Source organism: Leptodactylus fuscus, chromosome 11, assembly GCF_031893055.1.
Source record: "Leptodactylus fuscus isolate aLepFus1 chromosome 11, aLepFus1.hap2, whole genome shotgun sequence".
Classification (NCBI taxonomy): Eukaryota; Metazoa; Chordata; class Amphibia; order Anura; family Leptodactylidae; genus Leptodactylus; species Leptodactylus fuscus.
The window spans coordinates 25,780,708-25,802,870 of NC_134275.1; the positions used below are offsets into that span (position 1 = coordinate 25,780,708).

A 22,163-nucleotide genomic window follows, 5' to 3' on the forward strand; every position below is an offset into this window, starting at 1 on the left:
TACCGTTTGTGGCATATTAATACATGGGATGGGGGAAACATTTGAGGCCGGGTGGCGGCCATCTGCAAAGCTGCCATTTTGGGTGTATTCATATCTGGATGTATCCATACTTATAGCCCACACTGTATAGAGAAGTACTAACATGTACTGATTTATATAAAGTATTTTAGTTGTCATAGAGCATTTTTATTTTTCTCTAACATTTGTTTAAAGGGGCTCTATCATTGGGAAAAGTCATTTTTAACTAATCACATCATTGCATAGCCTTTAGAAAGGCTATTCCACACATACCTTTTGTATGTAAATTGCCTCAGTGGCTTTTGAATGAGCCCATTTTTATTCATATGTTAATCAGCTTCCAGCCAGCACAGGAAGTTCCCAGCAGCACTCATCTCTGCTATTCTCGCCTGTGTGTGCAAGCAGGAAGCAGGAAGTCAGCAGCAACAGCCTGTGCTGTGCACATACATAGGAAACAATAGACAAATGGTGCATGATCAGACTTCCGCGGTGCACCAAGAGGCTAATTAACATATGAATAAAAACGGGCTCATTCAAAAACCACTGAGGCGATTTACATACAAAAGGTAGGTGTGGAATACACTTTCTAAAGGCTATGCAAGGATGTGCTTATCTAAAAAAAATTTTTCCCAATGATGGAGCCCTTTTAAGCCTTAGTTTATTCTCTTCTCTCCTGCATTTCATGTTTACTTCTCCCTCTCCTTCTCCATTAATTTATATAGAGATAAATTAATCATCTGAGTCATGTAACCTGCACTCCAATTGAAGACAGAGCAGACATTTTCACAATATAAGTTATTTTAGCAGAGGGAAGAGGAGCAATGAGACAGGCTGATAGCAGACAGAGGCATTTCTTTTTCATGTGATGCATACAAAGTTTGTTTTCATAGCCACCTGTTTATTTTTAATTTAAAATCACATTTATGCAAAATTTGTTAAAATGAGAGAATTAAAGATGCTCTGTATGAAAGTACAGTTTCAACTTAAAAGTTAAATATTTTTCAGCAGTATAAATTGGAAATACATAGTTTATATCAGGCATGAGCTCATATACACATTCCCAATGTATCAAACTTAACCACGAACAACAAAACCCCTCGACCCCATTTTCAAACGCAGACATGATAGCCAATTGCAAGATCAATAACCACAAGCTGAAAATAGCAAACTCGACTAGAACAAAATAGTCATTATTCAATCCAAGATAAAGGAGTGTTATATATTTGCTGTCAATGTGCACAGGAAAGTGTCAACAAGTATTTACCATGAAATAAATAACACTTGATCATGAGAGCATGATCACGGAACACAAAACATGGCAACAAACCCCAGTGAGTCTCCTGCTAAGCCCCTCACACTCCTTCATACTTGTGGCAGGCATTGTGTTTGAGGTACACTCCACACTCCAGACGTATAATGTTGTTCAATGTACTGATCCTTGAACTCCTTAATCTCCTTAATCTTAGAAAGACGAGGGTCTAACTAGCATTGTGCTAGAAATTTCTTGACCTCATATTGTATGTGGTCCTACTAGGCAATATCAACATCATTGCCTAGTAGGCCATAAAGACATACTCTAGGATGTGCCTGCAGTTGTATTTGTTATACCACATGAATGAGTTGCAGTTCTCTATTCCAAAACGGTCCTATGACAGAGGATTACCACATCATATGTAGCATGTTCATACCCACACCTTGCACATCAACCATCTGGTCAGACTCCTATACAGTGAAGAAGAAAGACTAAGAGTCCCCCCTGGTGTCCACTTACCTGCAGAGATGGCTGGTCCGGTGCCCGGTGTTCTCGTTCTTCTTCTCCTCGCCATTATTAGCTTTTCCCACAATGCTTGGCCAGTAGCAAAGCATTGTGGGAAATAATCACTGATCTCGATCCCACCTAAAAAGATCGTGTTCGGAATTCCGATCGCGATTGTGAAATTTTCTCGATCGCCGATCGGAATCCGATCTTTTCCGAACACAATCGCTCAACCCTAATGATAACTAAGATAATCAAGTATGATAACTAACCAGCCAGAAAGTACAGGTTAAGGTCCAAGAGCTCAATGTTACCTTGAGATTTGGGCCATTGAAGAACAGGGAGAGAAAGCTTTCTATGTGAGATGTTGTCCCATATGAAGGAAGACATCAGGATTATGTAAGAATAATTTAGAAATAGGGCGATTAGCATGTTCCAACAGTATAACACCTTTGGGAGCGCAATTTTAATGATATTCACTTTGCTTGCAAGTGTAAGAATTCTATGAATTAAAATTTTGAGCAAAGAGATTCTACAAGGAGTAGATATTCTAAATTGTGTGAAATGCTTGGATTTTTAGTTATAATGACACCCATCTGGCAAGACCATAGGAAGATTTTTTTGTGTGTCCTACAGGGAGCAGCACTTTTCTCTCCCTATGTTTTGCGCAGGCAGCGCATGGAAATCACACGGACCCTATTATGGTCTATGGGGTCCATGTGGTTTCATTGCTCACCGCTTTTTAATGTGTTCGGTATTCTGTTTGGGGGGTCCCCAAGGAAGTAAATAGCACAGGATAATCAGTTGATTAAGCCCCACCCTCTCCCCACCAGGCCCATTCCAACAAAGATTCTGCGGCTCAGTGGCTAGAATGAAAATGAACAGGGACAAAAGTTAACTTGGGGTCTACATGGAATTCCCTTTAGAAAAAAAGAAGGTCCAGAACTAAAGTTAAAGTAGGAGAGCACACTATGAATGAACCCCCACTAAGTGGATCAAAGGCCTTGGCTGTATCCATCCCTCTTTTTCTGCCATTGACTCCCATCTAAAAAGAAACTGCCTGTATCATGCAAATATTTTTAGAGTTAGATTTCCTGTAGACAAAACCCATGTGATCATCCTATTAATAATATTATAAAGGTGAAAGTTTGTGAGTTTGGATGTTTGTGTGTTTGGATGTTTGTTCCTCAATCACGCAAAACCCGCTCCACCGATTTGGCTGAAATTTTCCACAAACATAGTTACTACACTGGATTGCGCAATAGGCTACTTTTCGTCACAATAGCGCACATACATTTTTGCCAGGACCCCACAAAACACAAACTCGCATCACCATCTCTGCAATCTCACACACTTTGGACCATAGCAAACCTCAAAATTCCTATTGCCCTCTACAACCTAGCCCATAACTTCACACAATCACATTTACATGTACTTTACCACTTTGCCCCTCACCTTAACGATACTCCAGAAGGCTACTTCTTTAACGCTCTGGAGCAGCCATGTTTTCCGACCCTTCACCCCTTTTACGATCCGCGACACTGCTCACCCAGCCACTCCACTGTGTTGCGCATCTTACCCACCTACAGAACGTCTTCCTGCACGCCACCATTTTGCGCCTCCGCCATAGGCCGCAGCACCTGAAATACTCTCTCCAGGCCCCCACACTCCCCGACGTCACTCTCACCTCACTGCTGTTTCGTGTTCACCATCCATCCACCTTCCATAGGTCTCCACGCCACACTGGTAAGTTCCCAAACCATACTTGCATTGGGACAGCGGCTCCACATCCGCCATCACTCCTTCTCTCCTCTATACTCTGCTGTACCCTTTCAACACACCACAGACACATTGCAGCCCATAATATCTCACCAATCTGCCTTTCTGCCCTCTCCATCAATTTATCCTCTGCAAAACACCGCACATTCACTTAAAGCTCACTTCACCCCTTGCCGACATACGCCATACTACTACGGCCCATGCCGGCTGTGTTGCTATAGCAAGCGCCCGGCTTAGCCGCCGGCTGGTTCGCTACTGCCGCTCATTTAACTCCTTGCTGACATACGCCGTTGTACTATGGTGCATGGCGGCAGTTTCGTTATGGCAGCTGCCCGGGAGCTGGACGCCATAGCCGTCCAGTGTCCTAATATTTCATACAGTTGTCAACCCGCCGAAATGTCCCCAGTCAGTGCCCACAGCAATCGTGGACATTACCTTTTCCTGCGCCTACCCCATACCTGTACCGCGCCTCTGGTCTGTCCCCCGCTGCGCATAGGCATCCTCCTGTTGATCTCCACCACCCACACTGAGCTACCCTGCCGGCGTCAGGTTGCTATGGCAGCCGCCAGGTATCCCACGCCTCCCTCTCATCTCACTGTGTTAAGGCTTCTGCAGGCTATGCTACGTAGCCTGCAATAGCACTGCCGCTATTATGCAATGCATTGCATTAGTCATCACGCCCCCTGCTGTTCAACAACCCTATTCTTTTGCAACCTGGTCTATGCAGCCTGCAAAAGAAATTAGGAATGTTTTGCAATGCATTGCAATGCATTAGCATTGTCATGCATTGCATTAGTCATCAGACCCCCTGGGGTTCAACACCCCTAGGGGGTCTAATAAATAAATAAATAAAAAAAAACCCTTTCAAAAGTATTACAAATTTAAATCACCCCCCCTTTCCCTAGAACAAATATAAAAGTACTTAAATACTGTGAAACGCATACATGTTAGGTATCCCTGTGTCCGAAATTGCACGCTCTACAAAGCTATACAACTATTTTTCCTGGACGCTTAATGCCGTAGCTGAAAACATACTGAAAAGTCCAAAACCACCGTTTTTTCACTATTTTCATTATCATACAAATATCAATAAAAAGTGATCAAACCAATAGCATTTACAGAAAATGCTACAACTAAAAACTACACCCAGCCATACAAAAAAAGACACAAGATACAAAGTTACATTTCATATCCCATACCTTTTACACACTACTAAAACCTTACCCGCGCCTGTATTTACCCACTTCTACAATCACCGCAGACGAAGTCGCGGTTACCAGCTAGTTATGTAATATAGTAGACATTACAGTATTGGCTTACCTCCTAGCCAGATATATACAGTAATCTGTAATTAAGACAGGGGCCTATCCATACTCAGTTGGGTAATTTTAAGTGACAATAGTCACTGGGATAAATATTTTGTATCGTTTTGGCATTTTGTACACAGGGATAAGTACATGAGTCTTCAATAAGCTCACAGATGTCATAGTAACAGATCAATGCCATGAATCATGCTGGGAGTGGCGATTCGAGTCAATATTGCACCACCACCCTTTAGATGCCTTGATTACCGCTTGGTCTCCACTGTGTTCCTGAATGGGCACCACATTTAACCCTTTCACTGCCAAGGGTCTCTGGAAATTTTGCACCTCCTGTAGCCAGAGCAATTTTCACAGTTTTGAGATGGACAAATCAAACCTAAATTGCAACATTAAAAAAGCATCCAACCCCCCCATACCTATATATTTTCTTAAAGTAGACACCTGCAGCATTGTCAGAATGTCACTTGGTACTGTATATGAACAGGCACCTTCATGCAATTTTTATTTACAGTGAATGTTTTATGAAAAAATGCAAATAAATGTATATTAGTTGCTAAAAGCGGAAACCAAACAAAAAATTATATGCACCAAACCTCCTAAAAATAAGAGTTCAACATGTGCAGAGTTAATTCATATCACTATGGCCTACACCTGCATACACGAGTCTTCAGAAAATCACCAGAAGGAAGGAACACAAATCTGCTTTGAAGCTGGAAATATTAAAAAAGTATCATCCTATAAAATGTAGGGATTACACACCATGAAAAGTAAGTGAACCCCTAAACCCTATATATTTTTTGAAAGTAAACAACCTGAAGATTACAAATGTCTTAATGGGTCATCGATAGCCACATCCACCTTCATAGTAACATAGTAGATGAGGTTGAATAAAGACATCAGTCCATCTATAACCCTACAATCCCTACAGTGTTGATCCAGGGGAAGGCAAAATACCCCATGAGGCTCATGCCAGTTGCCCCAATTCAGGAAAAAATTCCTTCAGACTCCAATCTGGCAGTCAGTATAAAAAAATCTGGATCAACGTCTCCTTAAAATCTAGAGTCCATAACCTGTTATATTTTTCTCTTCAAGAAAGGCATCCAGGCCCTCTTTGAATGTATTTAATGAATCCACCATCACCACTTCCTAGGGCAAAGAGTTCCATAACCTTGCTGTTCTTACTGTGAAGAATCCCCTTCTATGTTGCTGATGAAACCTTCTCTCCTCCAGACGTAGTGGATGTCCTCTTATCACTGTCACAGGAGTAAAAAGATCCTTAGAAAGTTCTTTGTATTGTCCCTTCATGTATTTGTACATTGTTATTAGATCTCCCTGTAGACGTCTTTTCTCTAAACTGAATAACCTCAAGTTTGTTAATCTATCATTGTACTCCAATCCACCCATTCCCCTTATCATTTTGGTTGCCCGTCTGCACTTTTTCAAGTTCACTTATGTCTTTCTTGTATATCGGGGCCCAAAATTGCGCACAATATTCTAAGTGTGGCCATACCAGTGATATTGTATCATGAAACGCTTGGTATCATTTTAACGATGAGATTCTCATCGTTAAAATGAATCTTAAACCATCCAGATATCTGCATGCAGTCATGAGATATCTGCATTAGTAGGGAGGACGTATTAGCTACGTCCTCCGCTACTGAAGTGCCACCCTGGGAGGACGTAGAGCTGACATCCTCCGCACAGTGGCGTAACTACTGCCATAGCAGCAGAGGCAGCTGCCACAGGGCCCGGGACATTAGGGGCCCAGCGACAGCTACCTCTGCTACCCCTGCTCTTATCACAGACAAACTGTTGTAACTGTGATAAGAGTGGGGAAAGCTTGTAGGACCTGTAGGACCTTGTGTGACGTCATCCGTCACATGACTAGGTGGGCATGTATATAGCCCGTGCAGTCCTGGAAGAGAAGGAGAAATGTGCTGCCAGGTACTGAAGGGGAGGGGGAAGGGAGATGCAGGATGGAGAGTGTCTGTCTGTGTGTAAGTGTGTATGTGTGTGTGTGAGTGATATCTGTGTATTAGGAGGAGAGGTCTGTGTGCTGATATCTGTGTATTAGGAGGAGGGGAAGGTCAGTGTCCTGATATCTGTGTATTAGGAGGAGGGGGAGGACAGTGTACTGAGATCTGTGTATTAGGAGGAGGGGCAGGTCAGTGTCAGTAGATGGATTAGTACTCTACACATTGTTTGTATTCAGACTTGCCTGCAATTGCTGTTATTAATGACTGTCTAATAGTAGTCAGGGGGGCGCTCTGTGTATTATATTGTATGCTACTGAAGGGGAAGGGAATGTGAGATGCAGGATGGAGAGTGTGTGTGAGTGTGTATGTATGTGTGGTGAGGAGCAACAGTAACCTAGGGGCAGAGATGGAGGGTGCATGAAACTGGGAGCAGATGGAGGGAGGGCATGAAATGTCACGTGACATCTGTGCGTTATTAAAGATGGCCAACACCACCAAAGACTGCAGCGGAGCCGGAGACAGGTAAGTAACTTTTTTTTTTTTTTATGTCTGTATCTCCCCTCGGTCTCCGATTATTATACTCTGGGGTCTGAAAATACTCCATAGTATAATAATTGTTCGTGGGTGTTCATTATGAGGCATAATACTGTGTGCAGGAGCCACAATGGGGTATAATACTGTGTGCAGGGGCCACTATGGGACATAATAGAGTGTGGAGGAATGCGGCGTGGGGGGGAGGTGTCGGTCGGTCAAGGTCTTCGGTGTCGGCCAGGAAGGGGGGGGGGGGGGGCCATGTCAAAAGTTCGCCACGGGGCCCCGCCATTCCTAGTTACGCCACTGCCTCCGCAAGAAAAGGGTTAAAGTCTTTACATCTGCTGTATATGTACAGGAAGAATTTAAATACATGTATAATACAAAACTGAAATACTCCAATATATACAAATAAATTAATTAATGAAAAACATCTAAAAATAGACTAGGAAGTAGATAACTCCTGGCCATCATTTTGCTGGGTTCAGGTGAAGAGAACACAAACATGTTGGGTTTAGTAGAACTTGAAATTTTTGGAAAATATGAACAAATTTGCTAGTCATTGTTAATTTCAGGTTTTGTATTGCTTGCTCATTTCAAAATTTTCCTCACTGCACTTATCCAGTGAAGAGCAACAGGGTTTGGAAACTTGGTTGTAGTAGCAAATGGGGACCCAATTGATCAAACACTTGTCATACTGTGGACAGGTAATAAATATGCATTGTGTAAAGCCTCTTTAATGTGTATTCAATAGCAATTCACAGTTCTGAACATATTTTTCATATGCACATAGAAATATCTTTATAAATGAAAACACCATAAGTAGATGTTTTCTACATTTAGCTGCTAGTATATTAGCGAAGAATGACGCAAGCTTTTCTGAAGACAGGAAAGGACTACAAAATGTTTTTCTTGTCTATGTTTTGGCTGAATTTCCTTTTTTTGTTTTTCTTTGTTGTATCATGGAATGTTAAAAACAGGATGTATCAATGAAGGAAGGCAATCCTCATCTAAAATTCAACAGGAAGTGCAGCCAGTCTGTGAGGTGAGATGTTTGCAACTTTATGATCTTACTTTAAACATTTCTACTAATGTCAATAATCACAGTCTGTTTTTATTTGCTTCTATAAATTAATATGAGTTATTGAAAAGATAATACAAATGTTTAGCATAGAAGCAAATTGTTAGTTTCTAAAATTCTACTTTTCCTCTGCTACAAATGCCTAATATCATACATTTTGAGTTATTGCAGTGTTGGTGGTTTACATTTGTATTCGCACTGCTTCTGTAGCAACTTTTATGACAGTTGTGTGTGTTTGTACGTATAGTTGTATTTGTATATCAACATACCTCCCAACTTTTGAAGAACTGAAAGAGGGACAAAAATTTAGCCCCACCCACTTTTGTGTTGACTCCGCCCAGTCGTTAATTTTTCATGTGCCCGCACACAGTACTACAGTCACCCGCAAATTATATGTCCCCCCTCTATCTCTCCGCCAGTTTCATATACACCCTTCATCTGCCCCCAGTTTCATGTCCCCCTTCCATCTCTGCCCCCAGATTCATGTCCCCTCCATGCATGATTGGAACATACAGATGGAAGGATACAACTTATTCAAAAAGAATAGAACTAATAAAAGAGGGGGTGGAGTTGCATTGTATGTTAAAAAAGAACACATCTCCACAGAAATTACAGTTTTACAGAATGATAATCTACTGGAAATTATTTGGGTAGTAATTCAAGGGAAAAACAATGATAAGGACATCATACTAGGCGTTTATTACAGACCACCAGGACAGACAGAAGACATGGATGAGATTTTTTCACAGCAAATGACCACGCTCTCAAAGAAACATGAAATAGTGATCATGGGAGACTTCAATTACCCTGACATTCATTGGGAAACCCATACAGCCAAGAGTAAAGGCTCCATCAAATTGTTATCCTCTCTAGCAGACAACTTCATTGCCTAGCTAGTAGAAGAAAACACGAGAGGAACATCCATTTTGGACCTAGTCCTAACCAACAAAGAGCACATGGTTAAGGGACTACGGGTAGCAGGGACACTGGGTTTCAGCGATCATGCTATACTTGAGTTTGTGGTTGCAAGAAGAAGAAGACCTGAGAAGACACAGACTTCAAGGCTCGACTTTAGCAGGGCAGACTTCAAGAGCCTGAAGGCAAGGGTTAGCAGAATTCCATGGTGCAAAATTCTTAAACACAAAAATGCACATGAAGGGTGGGAAATCTTCCGTAGGGAAATCATTAAAGCACAGGAACTAACAATACCTAGAAGGAAGAAAAATGGGAAGCACCTAAAAATATCAGGATGGATGACCAAAAAATTACATAACCTGCTAAAAAGGAAAAAGGAAACATACAAAAAGTGGAAGATGGGAACTATACCTAAGGAAGAGTACACAGCAGTCTGCAGACTCTGCAAGACAAGCATCAAAGGAGCTAAGGCTGAACACGAATTGAAACTTGCAAAAGAGGCAAAGAGTAAGGTAAAAGGATTTTGGGGTTATGTTAAAAGCAAAAGAAAAGTGAAGGAGACCATTGGAGTCCTGAAGAATGACAAAGGAGAAACAGTTAACATGGTGGAACAGCAGGTGGAGCTACTAAATTCATATTTTGTATCCGTCTTCTCCCAAGAAACTAATGGAAATATCGACATTAATGGTGATGGAGATGAGGGGAAGGAGAACTCCAAGCTGACTATAAGCAAAGGTCTGGTAAGAGAGCACTTAGCCAAGTTACAGGAAACCAAGTCCCCAGGACCAGATGATTTACACCCTAGAGTCCTGAAAGAGATAGCAGAGGAAATAACAGAACCCCTTGCTATAATCTTCGGTAAGTCATGGGAAACAGGAGTGGTCCCTTTAGATTGGAAAAGGGCAAATGTTGTCCCCATCTACAAAAAGGGGAAAAGGGACGATCCAGGAAATTACAGGCCGGTAAGTCTGACCTCGATAGCAGGAAAAATCTTTGAGCAAATTGTCAAGGAACATTTACTTCGGTACCTGGATGGGAAGGCATTAATTAACCAGAGCCAGCACGGCTTTATGACCAATAAATCTTGTCAGACTAACCTGATTTTCTTCTACAACAAAATCACTGAATGGTTGGACCAAGGGAATGCCGTGGACATAGTATATCTTGACTTCAGTAAGGCATTTGATAAAGTATCACATAACCTTCTTATTGAAAAAATGATTAAGTATGGCTTTGACAAAAAATCAGTTAGGTGGATTCACAACTGGCTTAATGATCGGGCACAACGAGTAATACTAAATGGCTACACATCGAACTGGAAGAAAGTCAAAAGCGGGGTGCCGCAGGGCTCTGTTCTGGGCCCAGTACTTTTTAATATCTTTATAAATGATCTGGACGATGGAATTATTGGGGAACTCATAAAATTTGCAGATGATACGAAGATAGGAGGAATAGCCAACACTAGAGAGGAGAGAGAGTGTATTCAAAAGGACTTAGACACACTGGAACAATGGGCTGAAGCGAACAAAATGGTATTTAACAGGGACAAATGCAAAGTTCTACATCTGGGTAACAGAAATGTAAAAAACATATATAGTATGGGAGGAATAGAACTAAGTGATGGCATAGGGGAAAAGGACTTGGGCATAATAGTAGATCACAAATTCAACATGAGCCAACAGTGCGGTGCTGCTGCAAAAAAGGCTAATAAAATTCTGGGATGTATTAAGACAAGCATTGAATCTAGATCAAGAGAGGTCATTATTCCGCTGTACTCTTCCCTGGTCAGACCACACCTGGAATACTGTGTACAGTTCTGGGCGCCTCAATTCAAGAAAGACATCGATATATTGGAGCAAGTCCAGAGAAGAGCAACCAAAATGGTGGAAGGTCTGCAAACCATGTCCTATGAGGAGCGGCTAAAAGAACTGGGATTGTTTAGTTTGCAGAAGAGAAGGCTGAGGGGAGATTTAATAGCAGTCTACAAATATCTGAAAGGTAGTCACAGTGCAGAGGGATCTACCCTATTCTCATTAGCACAAGGAAGTACAAGAAGCAATGGGATGAAACTAAAGGGAAAGAGATACAGATTAGACATTAGGAAAAACTTTCTGACAGTGAGGGTAGTGAGAGAGTGGAATAGGCTGTCACGGGAGGTGGTGGGCGCTCCATCAATGGAAATCTTCAAGCGGAATCTGGATAAACATATAGCTGGGATGATTTAGGAAAACCTGCACTCGCAGGGGGTTGGACCTGATGGCCCTTGAGGTCCCTTCCAACTCTACCATAAGAATCTAAGAATCTCTGCCCCCAGATTCATGTCCCCCATCTCTGCCCCCAGATTCATGTCCCCCATCTCTGCCCTCAGATTCATGTCCCCTCCATCTCTGCCCCCAGATTCATGTCCCTCCATCTCTGCCCCCAGATTCATGTCCCCTCCATCTCTGCCCCCAGATTCATGTCTCCACATCTCTGCCCCCAGATTCATGTCCCACCATTTCTGCCCCCAGATTCATGTTCCCTCCATCTCTGCCCCCAGATTCATGTCCTCTCCATCTCTGCCCCCAGATTCATGTCCTCTCCATCTCTGCCCCCAGATTCATGTCCCCACATCTCTGCCCCCAGTGTCATGCCGTCCTCTCCATCTCTGCCCCCAGTGTCATGCCATCCTCTCCATCTCTGCCCCCAGTGTCATGCCGTCTTCTCCATCTCTGCCCCCAGTGTCATGCCGTCCTCTCCATCTCTGCCCCCAGTGTCATGCCGTCCTCTCCTTCATCTGCCCCCAGTTTCACGTTCCACCTCCACATTAAACTTACCTTCTCCTCTGCTCCCTCGCCTCTCTCTGCATGCCTCTCTTGCTGACACATATGCGGTTGAAGCAAGGAGCTGTCACAGGTCAGCTCCTCGCTCCGCCGCTGCGCGCCTCTCTCGCTGACACATATGCGGCTGAAGCGAGGAGCTGACCTGTGTCAGCTCCTCGCTTCGCCGCTGCCGCCGGCTGCTGGCTTGTAGACGCAATGTGACACATCGCGTCTACAAGCCAGTAGCTGGCGGCAGCGTCCTCTGGACGTAGATCTGAGTTGAAATCGGTACATACCTCCCTCCAACCGGGACCGCGGGACATGTCACCCAAATCGGTATGTATCAATTACTTCTTTCTATGTATAATCACCATTGTGCGTTGGTGGGAAAAGCGCAAACCACTGTAATTACTATATTTTTCAGACTATAGAATAAATATTGCTAAAAAGCCCCAACATTTTATGTTCCAAGGTCATTGAGGTCCAGAAATGCCAGGCCATCCTGATCACTTCTTCACTGATGTGGTAGAGAGCACTTAAAGTGTTTGTAGGATACTACTTGTGATGGCAGACTCTTCCCACTGCTGTAATGACTGCTCTGTGCGCTCACGTCTTGGTGTCTGTCTTCTTTAACAACCATAGTTCTAATACCTATCTAGGTAGAGAAAGGGATCACCTTTTATGGTTGTACGAATCATGCACAACACTAATAAAGGCATAGTAGAACTCTGGTCACAGCCAATATGTCTCCTCAAGATACTGTGGCTGGCCAGACTTGAGGTTGCAGCATATGATGGACAGATGGTACACAAAGGAGCCATGTGTGGATTTCAGTTAGGCGCTGATCTAGGTAAATGCCAGATATAGCAAATAGAATGCTTTTGAAGAAGACAACATGTTTCTGCTCTCAAAGGCCCCCTTTTCCAAACAGGCTCAATGAAAATACCCTAGGGAAGGGGACATATTGGGTGATAAATACAATAAACAATACGAGAAAATGATTGTTGATAAGGTGACGTCATCTCACCCTCACCTCTTGTCATTGCCTTTTACCAGGCTTGGGGTGTTCCTAACATCTCAGAACACTCCTGCTTCCTTCAGTACCCAGCTCCCACCTTTTAACAGAGCCTGACATCACGCAATTCATTGGCTCTTTGTCTCCTTGACTACAGTCCCCACCATTCCATTCTTTTCATCATATTGTCCAGGACCCAACCTCAGGCCAAATACATTGTTATTCCACCAAACTTATCCTGCTTCCCAATCTATTCTTTTTTCTCTGTCCAGTGATGTTACCAACAGTAATTTTCTCTTATTGTTCATTCTTTTTATCAATCTTCTCCCCACCACATGGCTTGTCCCCTCCCCTAGGGTGTTCACATTGAGCGTTTTTGGCATCCTTTTATCTTGTTTAAATGTTATAATGTATACCATACATAGCCACATAGATGATGAAGCTGAATGAGGACATGTGTCCATCAAGTCCTACCCGCATCCAGGCCCTCATTGAACTTGCACAATGCATCCACCGTCACCACATCCTATGGCAGTGAGTTCCAAAGACTCACTTCTCTTACAGTAAAGAATGTCTGTGTATGTTGCTGTGAAATGTCCTTTCCTCTAGACGTCATGGATGTCCTCTTGTCATTGAATGTTCCTTGTGCTGTCCCCTCATGTATTTGTACATAGTTAAGATTTCCCTATAGGAGGCTTTTTTCCAAACTGAATAACCCCAAATTTGTTAATCTTTCTTTGCACCAATTCCCCTAATTATTTTGGTTGCCCTTCTCTACACTCTCTCTAGTTCAGTTATTTTCTTCTTGTGCACAATAGTCTGTGTGGACCTTCCAGTCATGGCCGGCTCCAGGTTTGTCAGTGGGCCCCTTTTGGAGCAACCCATGCGCACTGCAGAAAAAAAACAACCTAAAAACACTTGCACCTGCAGTGTTTTTGTCCCTTGGAGTGAGTAGAGCCTTTAAAAAGCAGTGTTTTTGTCCCTTGGAGTGAGTAGAGCCTTTAAAATACAGTGCTTTTGGCCCTTGGCATGAGTAGAACCTTTAAAATACAGTGCTTTTGGCCCTTGGCGTGAGTACAGCCTTTAAAAAGCAGTGTTTTTGGCCATTGGAGTGAGTAGAGCATTGTACCTGCAGTGTTTTTGTCCCTTGGAGTGAGTAGAGCCTTTAAAAAGCAGTGTTTTTGGCCATTGGAGTGAGTAGAGCATTGCACCTGCAGTGTTTTTGTCCCTTGGAGTGAGTAGAGCCTTTAAAAAGCAGTGTTTTTGGCCATTGGAGTGAGTAGAGCATTGCACCTGCAGTGTTTTTGTCCCTTGGAGTGAGTAGAGCCTTTAAAAAGCAGTGTTTTTGTCCCTTGGAGTGAGTAGAGCTTTTAAAATACAGTGCTTTTGGCCCTTGGCGTGAGTAGAGCCTTTAAAATACAGTGCTTTGTCCCTTGGAGTGAGTAGAGCCTTTAAAAAGCAGTGTTTTTGGCTCTTGGAGTGAGTAGAGCCTTTAAAATACAGTGCTTTTGGCCCTTGGCGTGAGTAGAGCCTTTAAAATACAGTGCTTTTGGCCCTTGGCGTGAGTACAGCCTTTAAAAAGCAGTGTTTTTGTCCCTTGGAGTGAGTAGAGCCTTTAAAATACAGTGTTTTGGGCCTTTGGAGTGAGTAGAGCCTTGCACCAGCAGTGTTTTTGTCCCTTGGAGTGAGTAGAGCCTTTAAAATACAGTGTTTTTGGCCCTTGGAGTGAGTAGAGCCTTGCACCAGCAGTGTTTCATTTTTTTGGCCCTTGGGGTGACTAGAGCCATGCAGCAGCAGTGTATTATCTTTTGGCCCTTGGAGTGACTAGATCTATGCAGCAGCAGTGTTTTCATTTTTTTTGGCCCTTGGGGTGACCAGAGCCATGCAGCAGCAGTGTTTCGTTTTTTTTGGCCCTTGGGGTAACTAAAGCCATGCAGCAGCAGTGGGAGTGAGCCATAAAAAATTATTTTGCAGGACCTTGGGCTGGAGCCCTAAAAATTGAGTTGCAAGCCCCTGGGGGGGGGGGGGTTACACTGAATTTTTATTTTTTTCTTTTACCACATTCAGGAGTAGGGGATGGGGTTGTAGGACGAGGGGGAGGATGAGTATGAGGAGGAAGAGTAAATTGGGTGCTGGCAGCTTCTCTCCAGTACCTGGACTCTGGAGTGAATACCCAGCTGGATATCCACATCCTCGCCCATGTCCCCTGCTGCTGATGGCAGCCCCTATCCAGTACCTGGACTGTGGACTGGATACCCAGCTGGATATCCAAGTCCACGTCCCCTGCTGCTACTGACGAGGGGCACTGCTGGCAGCCCCTCTCCAGTACCTGGACTGCGGACTGAATACCCAGCTGGATATCTACATCCACGTCCCCTGCTGCTACTGACGAGGGGCACTGCTGGCAGCCCCTCTCCAGTACCTGGACTGTGGAGTGGGTATCCACGTCCACGTCCTCGCGCACGTCCCCTGATGCTACTGACGAGGGGCACTGCTGGCAGCCCCTCTCCAGTACCTGGACTGTGGAGAGGATATACAGCTGGGTATCCACGTCCTTGCGCAGTCCCCTGCTGCTACTCACGAGGGTCTCTGCTGGCAGCCTCTCTCCAGTACCTGGACTGTGGATTGGATACCCAGCTGAATGTCCACGTCCTCGCGCACATCCCCTGCTGCTACTGATGAGGGGCACTGCTGGCAGCCCCTCTCCAGAACCTGGACTGTGGAGTGGATATCCAGCTCGGTATCCACGTCCACATCCTCGCCCATGTACCCTGCTGCTACGCTGCATGATTTGCAGTTTGATTTTATATTAAGCGCTGATAAGAGCTGTTCTTTCCTGCCTAACCAAAGCTAAATGCACTGTATCGCCCTGAGACCAAGCTCTCCCTATCACTCCAAAACGAAAATGAGACGAAGATGGCCGACACTATTTTTATGAATCAGAGGTCACATGTTTTCGGCAGCCAATGGGTTTTTTCAATTTTTTTCACTGCCTACGTTGTCGTAGTTCCTGTCCCACCTCCTCTGCAGTTATTGGTGCAAAAAAAGTGCCAGGAAAGGTGGGAGGGGATACGATTTTTTTTACTGCATTTGCGGCCTTGTATTCGATTGGAATCGAATATCCCGAACGGCCTGATATTCGATCGAATACCTATTCAATTGAATACCATTCGCTCATCTCTAGTTAGCACTGCAGCCTTGCAGCGCTTGAGTCCTGGGTTCGAATCCCCCCAGGAGCAACATCTGCAAGGAGTTTGAATGTTCTCCCCGTGTTTGTGTGGAATTCCTCGCATTCTACAAAGACATACTTAAATGAAAAGATTAAAAATAAAAAAAAAATTAAAAAAAATGTACATTGTGATCCCTATACAATCTACATTTAAAAAAAAATAAATTAAATAAATAGTATATAATGACCCCTTATATCAAAGACAGCTCCCTTATGTTCATAATGCCTCCTATTATAAATAACTTCCCCCTTGTATTCATAATGCCCCCTTATAACCCTTATATAAATGACCCCCCTTATGTTCATAATACCCCCTTCCTCATAGTTATACTTTCTCACTCCAAACAACCCCTTGTACTACTAAAATACCCACAACTATGCTAAAAAAAACCTAAAAAAAAAAAAAAGTTATACTCTCTTACCTGCAATCCTGATGAACGGAGCCGCTGCCTCCTTTACGTCCAAGCACAGGCTGTCAGCACAGGCGCCGCGATGCTATGACATCATTGCGTGCCTGTGCTGAGAAGCGGATGTCTGTCTGCCTTCTCATTGTCTTGTAAACTGCAGGCCTCATGTGGCTTGCAGTTTACAAGACTGGCAAGTTGCACACACTGATCTAGTTAAGAGTTAGATATACTAATGGTAGCAGCTGGGTGGGCCCAGGGCAGCCGCCATTGGCGTAACTAAAGTCTTGTGGCACGGGTCCAAACTTTTTGTCTGGGAACCCCTACCCCCTTCCTAGAGCGAATTCTTGATAGTGGCAGTTACAGAAAGCGATATTTTAGATACTTAAAAGGGATACAGCTAACCCACTAACCCACAACTGCAGTTATCAAGAATACGTTGAGTGACAGCACAGTGCCTGGTATGTAAACAATACTGGGACAATATTTTGTGTTCCACAGTGGACCCCAAATGATATTACGTGCTCCACATTGGACCCCAAAAACTATTACATGCCCCATAGAGGCCCCCAAACAGTGTTAAGTGCTCCACAGTGGCCTCCAAACAGTAGTACGTGACTATAGTGGCTCCCAAACGGTATTATGCTCTCCACTGTGACCTCCACACAGTATTATGTGCTCCCCTGTGACTCTCACACAGTATTATATGCTCACAGTGCTCACCCCCCAGAGCCTGAACCCTGCATTCCCTCCTCTTTCTCACACAGCCTGCACCTCAATTCCCTCATCTTGCTCACATAGCCTGCAATACCATTCCTCCTCCCTCTTGCTCAGAAACAGCTTGCACCCCCATGTCCTCCCTCTTGCTCACTCATGTTCTCTTCTCTCCTCCTTACCTTCCATCAAACTGTTCCCAGCAGATTCCTCTTCCTGTGTAACATTACACTGTTCTCTACCATAAAGTGTAGCTCCGCCCACACATGACATCTTCGAAGGTCCTTTACACACTAGCATCTACCGCAGGATGGAGTCTCTCTGTCCCTCAGCACCCCACACAGTGCTGACGCCAGCCCTGATTCCAGCGATGTCTTACAGGCGTATAGTAACTATGTTCATGTCATGAGAATATATGCTTCTTTTGATGCATCCCATAATTTTATTTGCCTTGGTAGCAGTTGCCTAACACTGGTCAGTAAAGGTAAGCTTACTGTCATAAACACTCCCAAGTCTTTTTCAGTAGCAGTCTTACCCAGTAATTTACTATCAAGTGCATAATTATACATTTTATTTCTTCAAACAAAATGCATAACTTTCCATTATTCAACATTAAACTTTATTTGCAAAGTCCCTTGCTTCCAGCTTCCGTAGATCTGCCTGTGTGCAGGGGATAGCACCAGGCAATTAAACCGAAACGTGTCGATTCTGTCACAAGTGTGTTCAACTGTTTAAGGACCGACAGCCGTAAAATTACGGCCGACGGTCCTGGTCTCTGAAGAGTGGCCTATTGTAACAATATGGCCGGTCTTCAAAGACCCCCATGGTGTGGATCAAGGGCGGGTATTAGCCCTATTTTAACCCTTTGGATCCAGCCATCAAACAAAGGGTCCAAAGGGTACCACCCAGTATATTTGCCCCTCAGCACCCCCCGCGGTGAAATCGGGGGGTGCCGGTATCAGTAAGATGCAGCCTGGGGTCTGGCCAGTGAACCTAGGCTGCTTGATGCCCCCAAGTACCTGGTTGATCCTGCCGCCGATGGAGGAAGTGAGTGATGCATCTACATCAGCTCACTTCCTCTGTAGACTGCGGGAAACGAGCAGGCTCGTGTCTTGCAAACTACAATACAGAATCAGTTGATGCTTTCATCAAAGCATCAACTGATTCAAGTGTCCTAAAGGGACACATGAAAAAGTAAAAAATAAAAATAAAGTGTATGAAAAAAATAATAGTTATGAAAAATTATTTTAAAAAAAGGACTAAAAATGAATAACAATGCATATTTGGTATTGCCGCGTCCGTCTGTGCAATAAAAATTGAAATAATATTTAATGTAGACGGAGAACGTCGGGAAAAAAAAAAAAAAGAGAAAAAAACCCGCCTGAAGTAATGATTTTTTGCCATCTTACTTTACAAAATATGCTATAAAAAGTGATCAAAAAGTCATCTGTACCCCACAACAGTACCAATAAAAAGCACACATTGGCCCACAAAAACTAAGCCCTCATCCAAGACTGTCAACCGAAAAATAATAATGTTAGGCCTCTCAGAAGATGGCACTGCAAAAAATCATTGATTTATGTCCCCAAATGTGTTTTTGTTCTGCAGAATTAGTATTGCATAAAAAATAATATTAATGAGGTATCGCCGTAATTGTACTGCCTTGCAGAATAAAGGTCACATGTTACTTATACTGTACGCTGTATGGTGAAAAATTAAAAAAGTAAAACTCAATGCCAGGATTGATTTTTTTTTTTTTTTTTTTTTAAATTCCAGCAAGAAAGAGTTAATAAAATGTAGTCAATAAGTTGTAGCGAACAGTGAAATATTCGATATTCTAATCCCATTATAGTCTAGGGGGAAAAAAGTTTGTTTCAGGGGAAACCACTATTTGACAAAGGAGGGTCACTAAATGCCACTGGGACAGCAGGGGAAGCATGCCTGGGGCATCTAACATGCCCAAATCCCTGTATTACGCCACTAATAATGCGGGAGCTGACTTTTTTCCCATAGGAATGCATTGATCCTTAATCTCGCATTTTAGCTTGGTCTTGCAAGGTCTCATCACACTTCACCTGCAAGCACATCTCGTGGCAGCATACCTAGTCAGGAGAGCTGGCAGCTTGCGTTATGCAGGAGCTGACTTTTTTCCATAGGAATGCATTGAGAAGCGTTGATTGGCCGAATGCTATACAGTGTACAGCATTTGGCCAATCAACGCTGGTTCTGCCGGAGGATCGTCTGTGAGGATGCAGAGTCTAAGATTGGTCCACAGCAGTCTCCATTGTGGTCTGATGTCAGGTGTAGCAGAGTTGAGCGCACAGCTCTGCTACATCTCAGGTGTCTCAGGTGTCATTTCAGTGCATAATATGTTGTGCCCGACTTTAGAGATGAACACTATTAGAGATGAACACACTAAAAGCTGTTGTGCCTGGGATACCCACTTAACAGTTTTTGGAGTGTGTGTTTCTGCTGACATAAGCTGGGCACAACATGTTACGCACTGAAATGGTGAATCTCTGGAAATTTTTCATTTTTAACTTCTCATTATCAGCTGTGATTTCATTTCTGGAAACTAAATAAATTCAACACTCAAGCGTTAAAAATGTTTGCTACTCCACTTGATAAATCCCATCAGTGGGCTAGTGTCCAAAATGAGGCGACATGTCTGCGGATTCCACTTTATTGACAATTCAGGGGCTTTGCAAAAGTGGCATGACGTCCTAAAACCAAACTGTGCTCCAAAAACGAAAATAGCGCTGCTTCCCTTCTGTGTCTGGCTGTGCCCAAACAGAAAATGGCCGCTTGCACAGTATTGTAAGCGGCCATTTTCTTGTGGCCGGCGGGCATGCGCAGTCGGCTTGGCCCTAGGCCCGAGGCCTAGAAGTTTGAAGCCAACCCCCGGAAGAAGACGCGTGAAGACCCTGTTCCTGAAGATGGAGGCGGCGCTAGAGAGTTCTCTCACAGCATTGGGGACGCCACAGTGCTGTTTGAGTGCTGGGGCCCGCCCCCAGTGCTGCGAGAGAACTCATTTACATACCAGCGAAAAACAGGATTTTAACCGAACGATGGGGCGGAGAAGACATCTAAAGGTTGGAGAAGAATAGCCTTTATTAAGGCTATTGCGTCATATCAACGAGAAAAAAATGGTAGAATCCCTTTATCCATTTACTTTCTCTCTCCATTCTCCTTTTACTAGCTGCAGGGAACATCTCTCCAAACCTTGGTCCTCCTTCTTCTACTATCCTCAACTCCATAGCACACCAGATAGAAACCATGAAGAAAACCTTATCTTAGAAACCATGCATTGTCTGCCACATCATTCTCCTCCATAAGTTTCTTTATCTTGTGTGCTCTGGAAGGCCAGTTCAGTCTGCAATAAATTTGACATTATTCTGGATGTCTTCATTTCAAAGTCTTTTAACCTGCTTGCTGTCACTGAAAGCTTGATTAAGGTCGGGAAAAATCGCAGCGTTATACAGTAACAGCAAAGTGGATAGGATTCATGCGAATCCCATGCTCACTTTGTGTTAAAATCCGCAGCGCGAACACGCTGTGATTTACAAAACCGGCACGTTTTTGGAAATCGCAGCATGTCAATTATATCTATGGAAACGCCGGCGGCATTCCCGTAGATATAATTGTAACAGAAAGCCCACAGACAGTGGCATAACTAGGAATGGCGGGGCCCCGTGGTGAACTTTTGACATGGGGACCCCTGACACCGAAGATCTCGACCGTGTCCCTCCTACGCATTCCTGCACGCTCTGTTATGTTCCATAGTGGCCCCTGCACACAGTATTATACCCCATAGTGGCCCCTGCACGCAGTGTTATGTCCCATAGTGGCCCCTACAGGACTAAATACTGTCACGTCACCCGCTGACCGCTATACCAGGACAATTGTGGATAAAAAAAATCTGGTCATGTGCATTACAATTTAGTAACTCCATGTGCCTCATATTAATAGAAGTTAACCCCATCATGTCCCTCACATTAACCCTTGTGTACCTCACATAAGAGTTACTGATATGTGATAGACAGGTAATAATAAAGTATCTTCATTATTATTACCCCCATATGTCTCACATATTAGTAACTCTTATGGTGAGGCACACAGGGGTTAATGTGAGGGACATGATAGGGTTAACTGCTATTATGAGGCACATGGAGTTACTAAAACAAAAGTAATCACCCCAAATGCCTGATATTAATAAGTATAGAAACCCCAGTATGTACCTGTGTACCTGATATTAATAAGTATAGTAACCCCAGTATGTACCTGTGTATTTCATATTAACCCCTTAAGGACGCAGGGTACTTTGGGCCTTAAGGCTCAGACCCTGTTTTTCAAATATGACGTCTTTTACTTTATGTGAGGATAGCTTCATAATGCATTTACCTATCCAGGTGATTCCAAGATTGTTTTTTCGTGACACATTGTAGTTTATGTTGGTGGTAAATTTTGGTCATTATACTTTGCGTTTGTTAAAAAACGGACTGAAAATTTCATAAAATTATCAATTTTGAAAGTTTCTGTTATTCTCGTGAAAACACAGATAGTCATAACACACAAAATTCTTCCTAATTAACATTTCCCATATGTCTACTTTATATTGGCAT

General features: G+C 43.5%; 1 protein-coding gene across 3 annotated transcripts in view; it reads left to right on the forward strand.

Moving 5' to 3' along the window:
• SHROOM4 (shroom family member 4) overlaps nt 1-22,163 on the forward strand; it is a 170,043-nt gene that overhangs the window by 76,874 nt on the left and 71,006 nt on the right. For all 3 annotated transcript variants that reach the window (XM_075259351.1, XM_075259352.1, XM_075259353.1), the window contains one exon: nt 8,363-8,427. In XM_075259351.1, the coding sequence (XP_075115452.1) occupies nt 8,363-8,427 (65 nt within the window). The remainder of the gene's footprint in view (nt 1-8,362; nt 8,428-22,163) is intronic.